We start from the raw sequence: 12,511 nt of genomic DNA, 5'->3' as shown, positions 1-12,511 counted from the left end.
AAATAATACAGACAATAACGCACGTGTGAAATTATATATTTGATTAATTGCACGTATAAGTCGCATCTGAGTATAAGTCACACCCCTGGACAAACTATGAACAAAAGTGCGGCTTATAGTCCGGAAAATACGGTACTTAAACACGCCCTTGTCTGGTTGCGTCCTCCTCCGCCGTGTCCTTACCTCCGCTCTGTCCGCCACGAGCAACAACTCCACATATTTCATATTCTGAACCAGGTCCCTTTTTTCCTACAAAACGAGACAGGAAAGGTCAAAGGTGAAGTACAGGACCATTACAATCGTCTGTCCCGGTATCGACGGCGGGCGTGTCCTCTGCGCGCTCACCCTTTTGTTGTAAGGTGACATCATGCCGTGGATAAAGTTATTAAGACCCCCCTCGGGATCTTCGTGGTCGCCGTGGTGATGCGGACAGCGGCCCGTTTGGAGATGGAGGCTGTCAGCTCTGAAGACGGCGTGTTGTTGGGTGTCGTTGTAAACAGGAAGCGGCTCGACCAGGTAGCTGACGCTGGAGTTTAGGGAAATGAGTCCCCTGGGAACACGAGACATAACAGTAAAGGTTCCATCTAATAATAGGTTTAAACTGTCAATACAAATCAATACTGCTCGTGGGTGTCCATTAGGAGACATTTGTTTCAGCTGACTAACATGTACGGCAACACTTGAGGGTCAAATGCTAAAATGGGATCAAATCTATAGAACTGTGAGAGCTATAAAAGGATAAAACTGCAACTAACGTGAGATTATTAAAGTTTTTATATTACGAAATGTTCTGATCTCTATCATAATGTTGTTTCCTCATCAAAAACAGGCCTGGAATTTGTGTTTTGTTTCATTTACACATGTTTAACACACAAACCTGCATATTTAGTCTGAGTTCTCAACAGAAAACACTCTGTCCCACCTTGTGATGTCATCATGTGGTAATACAGGAAGCGACGGCGTTACACTATTTTCTGATCTATGTTATAATTTTGTTTCCTCGTCACAAACAGACCTGGAGTTGTGTTTTTTTGTTTCATTCACACATGTTTAACACACAAACCCTGCATATTTCAAACAGAAAACACTCTGTTCCACCTTGTGATGTCATCATGTGGTACTACAGTAATACAGGAAGTACTTTACTGTGTTTTTAAACGCCACACACCTTCATTTCTAGAATCATTTGGATCATTTCAGCTCTGGAATTGAGACTTGTTTCTACTGAACTAAAGGTAAAAGGAAGTTGAAAACTACCACTTGATGACATCACGAGGTGGAACAAAGCATTTTGAGCTTTGGAAATGTTACAGACGAAAAATAAATTCACTCAGACATGTGGGAATGAAACAAAACACAACTCCAGGTCTGTTTTTGAGGAGGAAACAGCTTTAGAACACGACTTAACGCTCACAAGAGTCATTTTTGTGTAATATAGAACCTTTAAAGTGGATGTATTTCACTTTTAGTTAGAGAAATTCCCTGTCCGCGCTGTATCTAGCTCAGCTCTTTGTTATCTTCATAATTTGTGCGTGATTGCAAACAGAAGTAATAAACAGAAGTGAAATGGGATGTGTACATGGTTTCGTCTCTGGCACAGACTCATGTTTTGCTCAGCTGATGTGTGTAAACCAAAACCAGCTGAAACAAATGAGTTCTTGTGGCCTTCGTACAAAAGCAGTCGCAAAATTCACAAACACACAATTATCCACAAAAGCAGAGGGTCAGACAGCTGTGGAGAGCATCTGCTGGGGTCAGACGCCCACTTGGAAACCCGTGTTGTGTTTGCATGTCCCGGGACAAAGTGAATGAATGTGCACTCCTCCGCACATACAGCAGCGGGTCGACTGTACACAAAGAAGCTGCGTGTCGGTGTGTGTCTCTATCAGGATGTGTGGACCCACTGACCCCTGACGTACTAACGCACTGGACACTACACGGACCCGCTTTTTCCTGCGCTACGGTCACTCTGAGAAAGAAGTCGAGAGGGAGGAGCGCTTTGAGAAGACAGATTTTAACCTACATAGAATTTCGAGTCTTTGTGCTGAGCCCCAATGTGGATACATGAAAAGAGAATAAAAAAAATAAATAAATAAAGCTAAAAATAAATAAATAAATAACTAAACTAAAAATAAATAAATAAACTAAAAATAAAGAAATAAATAAATAAACTATAAATAAATACTAAACTAAAATAAACTAAACTAAAATAATAAAATAAAATAAAATAAAATAAAATAAAATAAAATAAAATAAAATAAAATAAAATAAAATAAAATAAAATAAAATAAAATAAAATAAAATAAAATAAAATAAAATAAAATAAAATAAAATAAAATAAAATGGAATTATGCTAGAAACTTAGGGCCCATATTACACTATTCTCTGATCTTTTTCTGATTATTTTTTTTGTTGGTCCATCATAAAATAGAAAGGTGTGTTCATAATCAATAATAATAATAATAATAATAATAACAGGTTTTATCCGCCAGGTTTAACCCAAATCATTCTGACAGTTAAACATCCACTACGTAACTTTTCTCCATGCAGATGTTATTGCTTTGCCTGAAATATTCAACAGTACGACATTACACTTCTCTATCTCTATAGAAACAAGCAGAAGACCCCCACTAGTGCTGAGGTATATATATCTAATACCATACTGTGGAACATTCTAGGACAAACAATAACATCTTTACGGTCTTTACGTCTTTTTGCGTGGCCGTTGCCGATAGCGATTGTGTAGTGACGTGTTGTGCATTTATCTTTTCACACTGAAATGTTGAAATTAAGCTTTTTATGTGTTCTTTAAGCAGCAGCTGAGCCAAAACATCGTATCGGTCTGCGCTGGAAACTGAAACTCGATAACCTATACGCTAAAAAGTACAAATATCGGCCCATTTATCTCTCGTACACTCCACCCGAAAAGTCACCCACTGCATCTTTAAGCATTATAATAATTTTAACATAAAAAACAAAACAAAAATTAATCATTTCGCTGTAACTTGTTGTACTTTCTTCCTCTGTCTAACTGAGCAAAAACAGACATTTTTTTCTATTAAACGAGCGTAATAAATGAGCTAATCTCGTAATTTTGCCAACTTTAACAAAACGAAGATGCTGAAACCCACAAAAGCTCTTATTGTTTAGACTCCGACACTTTGCTAATTGCTGTGCAGCCATTTTTTCCTTATCTCGTGTCCTGAGACGTTGGCACTTCATGGGGAAAATAATGAACAGAGGCTGCAGCTTGGACATATTGTTGTAAACAGTGTGATATCCAGATAAATCACATATGTCTGGGTTGCACAATCTTATCTCCGGATTCCTCCCTTTGTGCAGAGGTAGTGTGGAAATACTTCACGTCTGCACACTGTTCTCCGCACTTTCTGTCTCTCCAAAAAGTTCTATCTTCTCCAAAGTTTTATGTCGAGGCTGGACTTTCTACTTGAGGGACACTTCTGCTGAGATTCATTGCCGGTTTATACTTTTATATTTCTTTTCTTACCGAAGTCCTGAGCAGGTGCTAACGACAACGCTGGATCCTTCTACTCCTTCGACTTTCCCATGGTACAGGCAGTGTTCCTGGAAGACATAGAATAATAAAAAAATCATATTTCAAATCACAAATCTTCACAAAGCGATTACCACAACGTTTCTCACAACCTGGAATGTGTTTTCAATTATAAGATATCTTCTTTTTCCTCTTCTACTTAGGTTTGGGAAGAATACTGCATGTAAGAAATGTATTTACTTACAAAATACCGAATACTTACAGATATATGTCATAATAGCTCAATCTGAGTACTGTGTTGAATACTTTAAAGGTAAAAACACTACACACAATTGACTTTTGTGAGGTTTAAGTCATGTTCTAAAGCTGTTAACTCCTCAAAAACAGACCTGGAGTTGTGTTTTGTTTCATTCACACATGTTTGAGTAACACTTTTTTATTAGTCTGTGACATCTCTAAAGCTCAAAACGTTCTGTTCCACCTTGTGATGTCATGAAGTGGTAGTTTTTTCAAGTTAACAGCTACATTTAACATTTAGTTCAGGAAAAATTGGCAATTCCAGAAGCTGAAATGATCCAAAATGATTCTAATGAAGGTGTGTGGAGTTTAAAAAAGCACAGTGGAGCACTTCCTGTATTGCCACATGATGACATCACAAGGTGGAACAGAGCGTTTTCTTTTTCTTTTCTTTTTTTAATTATTCATATTTTTTTATTGCATTTTAACATTTTACAGCCCTCCCTCCTCTCTCGCCCAGATAAGCACCAGGTAAGCACAGGAACAGAAAAAAGTATATATACATACACATATACATAAAAATAAATAAATAAAAGTAAAATACATACAATAATAATAATGTGCAGGCAGTATGGTGAGCATAATAAGTGGTAATATTAATGGAAATGCAAACCACACAGAATATGCAATAAAAAAAATAAAATAAATAAATAAATAATGACAGTAGTACCATACAGTCATCACTGATACTATTTGAAAGCAAGATCCAATATTATTTATACACTCTACTTCCATTATAAACTTCTGTTATAGAAGTTTTCATTATAATTAATTGTTAGCAGTTTATATTGTGTGAGTAGTGGAACAAAGTATTTTCTTTTTGAGAGAAGAGCTCAGCCTAAATTTGCAGCCTTTGTGTGTTAAACATGTGTGAATGACACAAAAAAAACACAACTCCAGGTCTGTTTGTGAGGAGGAAATGACATTAGAACAGAGATCAGAGAATAGCACATGCACTTTTTACCATGGATAGAAACCAGACACTGTTTTGAGCAGATATCAATACTAAAAATCTGACTCACAGAATAGAAATGAGCCTTTCCTGAAGCTTTAAAATGACCTTGAGCTGTATCAGAACAAGTATAAGACACAGTATAAGACTAGTAGATCTATGGATCACTATGGAACCTCCTGGAGACTGAGGAATTACACAGATATAAGGAAACATGGGAATAGAACAGAAAGGGCTACCAATTAAATCTGAAAATCACATTCTACTGTCTAAAAAAAAGAGTCACAATGTCGTATCGGAATCAGTATCGAGCATCAGTTCTATTCCTTGGTATCAAAAGTTGAGTTTGACATTCAGATCTCGCTTCGTGCACTCACATCTTTGCCTCGAGAGGAGGACATCCGAGTTCCATTGGAGCTGTACCATATTTCCTGATATCCCGGGGCCAGCAGCTGCCTGCAGAGAAAAAAACAACAAAATCAAGAAATGTACGCGACCGGTCAAAGGTTTGGACACACCCTCTCAGTCAATGCTTTTAGTCTTTATTTTGAATACTTTCTGCACTTTATATACAAACAGAACAGATCGAATATATGAAGAAGTAAGATGGAATTATGCAGCAAAGAAAAAATGTTTAATAACTGCTGTGGAAATGATCTGTAAAGTAATACCAAAACTAAACATTGATAAAACAGTCGGTATGTACTTTAACAAAACTAACAGAATTAAAGATTTGTTGCAGTATTCTAGTTAACGGAGTAAAAATGAATATTGTAACAGAGACAAAGTACTTAGGGTTTGTTTTTGGTTTTTTTTTCCCATACTACATAATTCCATGTATCTTACTTCATATATTTGATGTCTTCCATATGTATCCAAAACACTGGATGAAACCGTGCGGCGTTTAAACACACGCTACAAGTCAAAAGTTTGGACATGCCACTGTTTTTTTCATTATGTTTCACTACTTTCTACATTTTATACACATACAGAAGACACTGGATATATGATCTATGATATATGGAAAGAAAAAAAGTTATAAATAAGTGAAAAAGTAAACAGTGGCTACCAGGAGGATTCTCAGATCGGGTACAGTGTGTAAAAATAAACGATTTTATGTCCTCTCTGCAGCTTTGTACAACAGGGATCCCACAAGGGTCAGTTCTGGGGCCCCTGTTGTTCATGTACGCAGATGATGCTGTGATCTACACACATGGAAGAGATGTGCAGCAAGCGGCCACTACATTATCTTCAGCTACGGACAAAATTGGTAACTGGCTCCAACTTTCATGCCGGACACTTAACATTAATAAAACAGTCGGTATGTACTTTAACAAAACTAACAGAATTAAAGATTTGTTGCAGTATTCTTGATAACAGAGTAAAAATGAATATTGTAACAGAGACAAAGTACTTAGGGGTTCATTTGGACCAGACTTGTCTTTCAAAAAGCAGATTAAAAAAGTACGCAACTTAGTCCGATACAACGTCTTTTCCCTAAAACACATGACCCACACATGACCCACACATGACCCACACGTGACCTACTCAAACGTCTCAGATCCATCTATGATCATTAGGCATTAAAGGCACTTGATTAAAAAAAAAAGCAAAAAACTTCATTATCACCGCTGTAATATCCTAAATAAATATAAAATGTTCAGTTATGACAGTTTAATTTTGTATTCTAATCTAAGAAATGCGTTCAAAATTATTAATAATGCAGCTCCAGACTCTGAAATTATCTGTAGATTTGAATAATTTTACTAGAAATTTGAAAAAGGATAAAGAAAGAAAGATTTGAATATATTTTTGCTATATAACTCCAAATATCTTACTTCAGATATTCGATGTGTGTTTAAAATAATGCATGAGTTGTATGGATCTGTTGTATTTTATTGATTTGTTCCTATTGATTTTATTTGCTTGTTTTATTTGATTTTATTGTTTTATTGGTAATTGTTTTATTGCTTTTACATACATATTTATTATTTTAATTTTGCTATTTGATTTTAGTTTAAATGTTGATTTACTTAATTAGTTGTTTTATTTATAATGTATTTGTGCAGCACTTTGGAAACTGCATTTGTTTGTGAAATGTGCTGTATAAATAAAGTGGATTGGATTGAATAAAAAAAAAAAAAAAAGGGTGTGTCCAAACGTGTGACACAGCAGTGGAGCGTCGCAGATATAAGATGTTTGAGTTCTGAGGGGAGACTGAGGCCAGAGTCTCCTCATAAAACATTCATAGAGACTGAAGGACGACTCAGAACCAGGCGGCTTTAAAGATTTAGAGGGAGATCCACAGAGATAATAGTTTAGTGTTTTGGTCCAAGAAGAATGTGGAAACTTGTGGTAATTGACTCCATGTGTACTTTTAATGTGAGAGGCAGTAAATAGTGTTCATGTGACATCTAGACCTGTCAGACTTAGTAATTAGACTCATCCCTGCGTTTGTCTCCAGGAGGTTAGACGACTGTAACGAGTCTTAAGACAGAACAGAACATCCAGAACACTGCTGCTCAGGTCAGGACTAGAACCAGGAAGTACTTCACACATGTGTCCTGTGGCTCAGGTCTCTGGCTCCTGTGGCTCAGAGACTTTAAATCAGCTCAGTGTGAACAAGTCTCTCCATGGACCAGCACCAAAGAACATCTCCCACATGAGCCACAAGAACCATCTCACATGAGGAGGACTAAACCAGGACTAAACCAGGACTAAACCAGGACTAAACATGGACTAAACCAGGACTAAACCAGGACTAAACCAGGACTAAACCAGGACTAAACCAGGACTAAACCAGGACTAAACATGGACTAAACCAGGACTAAACCAGGACTAAACCAGGGCTAAACCAGGACTAAACCAGGACTAAACCAGGACTAAAACAGGACTAAACATGGACTAAAACAGGACTAAACCAGGACTAAACATGGACTAAACCAGGACTAAACCAGGACTAAACCAGGACTAAACCAGGACTAAACCAGGACTAAATATGGACTAAACCAGGACTAAACCAGGACTAAACCAGGACTAAACCATGACTAAACCAGGACTAAACCAAAATTAAACCAGGACTAAACATGGACTACACCATGACTAAACCAGGACTAAACCAGGACTAAACCAGGGCTAAACCAGGACTAAACCAGGACTAAACCAGGACTAAACCATGACTAAACCAGGACTAAACCAGGGCTAAACCAGGACTAAACCAGGACTAAACCAGGGCTAAACCAGGACTAAACCAGGACTAAACCAGGACTAAACCAGGGCTAAACCAGGACTAAACCAGGACTAAACCAGTGTTTCAGTTTTCTGCTGTTAAAATCTGGAACATTCTTCCTGAAGATGTGACTCAGGCCTCGACTTTGACAATGTTTAAATCCAGGCTCAAACTGTTCTGTTTATCTGTGCCTGTGCCTGAAAGGGTTTTCTTCTGCACTTTTCTGTTTTAATGTTAATTTTATGACGATTATTTATGCTTTGATTTGCTGTATTGTGATTTTAATGTCTTTCTTATTCTGTGAAGCTCTTTGAATCACTTTGTGGACAGATTGTGTGATATAAATAAACTTGCCTTGTTTTGCTTTAACTAATTATGTCAATCTGCATGAAACAATGGCTGGCCCAAAGTTCATTTTCGCTCAATTTGAGTGGTTTACTCAAATAAAATACAACTTTTATTAACACAGATGGGTATAATCATTTACAAAAGGCAGAACTTTACACCATGAGATTATTATTTGAAGTTTGTGGACTGACTTTAGCTTTAAACCATGCTCTAATGTCTTTACCTCCTCAAAAACAGACCTGGAGTTGTGTTTTGTTTCATTCACACATGTTTGAGTAACACTTTATTATTAGTCTGTACATTTCCAAAGCTCAAAATGCTCTGTTCCACCTTGTGATGTCATGAAGCGGTAGTTTTCAAGTTAACTCCTCCTCCTTTTACCTTTAGTTCAGTAGAAATGTGCAACTCCAGGGCTGAAATCATCCAACTGATTCTAGAAATGAAGGTGTGTGGAGTTTAAAAACACAGTGGAGCACTTCCTGTATCACCACATGATGACATCACAAGGTGGAACAGAGCGTTTTCAGTTTGAGAGAAAAACTCAGTCTAAACATGCAGGTTTATTTGTGTGTTAAACATGTGTGAATGAAACAAAAAAAACACAACTCCATGTCTGTTTGTGATGAGGAAATGACATTATAACATAAAATCCCCAGAGTTCTGTTGGCCGCTGCGTCTAAAATGATGTCACCAAATTCTAACAAGTGAACCAAACAGATTTTGTCGTGCCAAACACAGGATCAGAGTTCATTTTATCTCAGGCCCAGCCACAACATCCCAGAGTTTAACTGTGTTTGGCTGTTTGGCTGCTTCTGGCTCACCTCCCTCATCCCTCTGGTCTAATATTTACATCTCAGGCAGATGCTTGTTTTCCTGTCGTTCTCCTCCCAAACTTCAGCTCAAGCTTTTCTTCCTGTTTTCATTCATAAACTCACAGCTGGCTCCTTTCGTCTCAGTCTGCCACATGGCCAGCGCTGGAACGTAACAAAGTAAAAGCAGTAGAGTACTTTACTTAAGTACATCGGATACGTTTTACTTCACTACATTTGAGAGCAGTATCTGTACTTTTTACTCCACTACATTTTTGAACAGGATCGGAAAGTAAAAGTATTTTTTATTATCGTCTGAGACCTGCAGAAAAGGCTGAAGGTTTATTTTTAACATGTTCATAGTTTGAGCAAAAAAAATAATGTATATAATGATAAGTAAACAAATAAAAACAGCTAGAATAAAAAGCTTGATTCATTTGTTTCTGCTTTTTTTCCACTGTATGATCGGGCATTGTGTTCTGCGTCCTGATTGGCTGTTGGACTGTAGACCATTGTGTCGTGCGTCCTGATTGGCTGTTGGACTGTAGACCATTGTGTTCTTTGTCCTGATTGGCTGTTGGACTGTAGACCATTGTCCATCAGTCTCCTCCGTGCCGTGTCTCCTGTCCAGTACAGAATGTGTTCAGACAAATTTACATAAACGTTGGATCTCAGTGTGACTCTGAAGTGCTGTACATTTGCAATTTGTTTTCTCCCCGACAAAACCCACAATGTCGATGAAACGTTCTGCACCGACAAAGACGCCTACGAAGGTTTGAACTTTGAGAGAGTTTAAACGAGAGAGAAATGTGAGAAAATGTTAACGCCTGTGTGAGAAAAGTGTATAAAGTGTGTGGTGAGGGGTTTTACAGACAAAAACATAGAGAATAATGTAAAAAATAAAGCTGATACTTCATGGATTTCACTTATTGTGGGTTATTTTTAGAACGTAACCCCCGCGATAAACGAGGGACCACTGTATTCATTTGTGGGAGTTGGAATTGCAGTGGATCTAACCTCTGGATTCGAACCACCAACCTTCAAATCAGTGAACAAACGCTCTACCAACTGAGCCACGGCCGCTTATCACACGCTCTATTGTCTCGAGTTTGGTAAAAATGAACAAAAACGACATCTATTACCTTTTGACTTCCTTATTTCTGTGGGAAAACGCCGTAAATGTCATCTCGCCCAAGTAAAAATAGATGAAGACAGATGAGAGGAAGATGAGAGGAAGATGGGGATTTTTTCTTTATCCTGAGATCAGATGCCCTGCAGCGGAGAGCAGCTCTTAAAACAATGAGTATCTATTGATGCGGCCGACAAGACCAAGATTTCATCATCGCCTCCACACATTAGCGGTAAAAACGACGTAGCAGCTAAACCCAAATGTAATCTATCAATGCTAATGATGTCAGTGACCTTTGACCCTGTTTTATATATGCTCTTCCTCTGTTTCCTGCTCCACATTTCCTCAGTGTGATGCCGTTGCCCTGTGCCATCCCTGTGCCATAGGAAGGACACTCACTCACTTCTTCCATTAGGAAAAACAGAGGCTCTTTCTCTTAAATCGTGCCAGTCCAGGCCGAGGTAAAGACAAAACCAGCTGTGCCCGCCGCCTCCGAGCGACGCCCAAGAAACAGACTCATAACAAAGCTGCAAGAACAGGTCATTATTGTGTTAATATGAAATCCAGACCAACAATGATTTCCTGACTTTTTATATTTCCTCTTTTTATAGCACCGCTGCACCGAAATAACTCATTCAACTCACCAGTAGTCTGAAATTTGGTGTCACGATTATCAAGGCTAAAATAATTGTGATTAACGATTATATCACGATAATTATTGTTGCTGACAGTTAAAAAATGTTCTGGAAATGAATAATTACAATTTAAATACACTCGTCCCTCACTATAATGTGGTACACCTTTCGTGGTCTCGCTTTTTCGCGGATTATTTTAGCGCAATTTTGCATGTTTTTTTTACAAAGTATGAGCGTCCTGATTGGCTGTTGGACTGTAGACCATTGTCCATCAGTCTCCTCCGTGCCGTGTCTCTTGTACAGTACAGAATGTGTTCAGACAGATTTACATAAACGTTGGATCGACACTACAGCGAAGCAGCACCAGGACGAAAAGGCACGGTCAGAAGAACTGTGAAATACACGTGAGTCGCTATTTATTAATAAAACAAGAGAGAAATGTGAGAAAATGTTGTGCGCATCCGCCATCTTGCCATTTCGGTCATTACCCAAATGTGCTGCAAAACATGTATAATAATGGTAAAAAATAACGCTGATACTTCGCGGATTTCACCTATTTCGGGTTATTTTTAAGAACATAACCCCCGCGATAAACGAGGGACCACTGTATTATGAATAGGTTCCATATTTAAACAACTGTTGAAGTATTGTACTTTGTGATAAGTGAAAACAGCAGTGATCCAGAGGAGATCAGTGGGGAAAAGTCATTTTTTTTATGTACATTCCGGCGACACAATAGCGATTTTCTTTGTTGACGATTATCACAATTATATAAAAGAGCCACAAACAATTACTGTCAACCCTTTTTATCACCATAAATTATATTATTTTCATCCCTAGACACCAGTGTACTCAGACGTCATCCTCATGTTTTGGAGCTGGACCTACAAAAATACTATGATATAACTTAGCACTTATGACTTTCAAACACAAAATACAAAAACACTACAAATGTTTTTCCATCCATTTTCTTCTGTTTATCTGGGGCCAGGTCACAAGGACAGCCGCCTAAACAGGGACTCCCAGACTTCTTTCACCCAAGACACTTCCTCCAGCTCCTCCGGTGGGACCTCATGGCGCTCCCAGGCCAGCCGAGAGACAGCAGCTCTACTCCGAGCTCCTCCTGTGTAACTGAACCCCTCACCCAACCTCTAAGGGAGCACTCAGCCAGTCTGCGGAGGAATCTCATTCTTCCCACTCCTTTTCGAGCTTAAATACGAACGAATTTGTGACATGTGCTTTAAGTGTGTCTGATACATGTGCTCCAAATAAATAAATAATATTAAATTCTGACGGCTTGCATCCGCCATCCTGCCATTTCAGTCATTACCCGAAGCTCATGACCTTCCCACAACTGTCTTTGTATAAGCCATAGATAAACTTATTCAATTCATCAAACTGAATAAACTGGGAACTTGTCCATTATGTCTCTGAAATCAGGCAAAATGTTATAATCCACGAAGTATCAGCTTTATTTTTTACAATTATTCTCTATGTTTTTGGCTGTAAAACCCCTCACCACACACTTTATACACTTTCCTCACACAGGCGTTAACATGTGGGTTTTGTCGGGGAGAAAACAAATTGCAAACGTACAG

At 38.1% G+C, this 12,511-nt stretch overlaps 1 protein-coding gene across 1 annotated transcript in view; it reads right to left on the bottom strand.

The window, feature by feature from the left end:
* adam19b (ADAM metallopeptidase domain 19b) overlaps positions 1-12,511 on the bottom strand; it is a 46,726-nt gene that overhangs the window by 20,940 nt on the left and 13,275 nt on the right. Inside the window, exons 4-7 of the mRNA XM_033974543.2 lie at positions 5,141-5,219; positions 3,509-3,585; positions 346-550; positions 184-249 (exon numbers count right to left, since the gene is read on the bottom strand). Coding sequence (XP_033830434.1) covers positions 184-249; positions 346-550; positions 3,509-3,585; positions 5,141-5,219 — 427 coding nt within the window. The remainder of the gene's footprint in view (positions 1-183; positions 250-345; positions 551-3,508; positions 3,586-5,140; positions 5,220-12,511) is intronic.

This window comes from Periophthalmus magnuspinnatus, chromosome 10 (genome assembly GCF_009829125.3).
Source record: "Periophthalmus magnuspinnatus isolate fPerMag1 chromosome 10, fPerMag1.2.pri, whole genome shotgun sequence".
In the NCBI taxonomy this organism is placed as follows: domain Eukaryota; kingdom Metazoa; phylum Chordata; class Actinopteri; order Gobiiformes; family Gobiidae; genus Periophthalmus; species Periophthalmus magnuspinnatus.
Note: the sequence above shows the minus strand (reverse complement) of the source record. Positions and strands in the feature narration are given on the sequence as shown.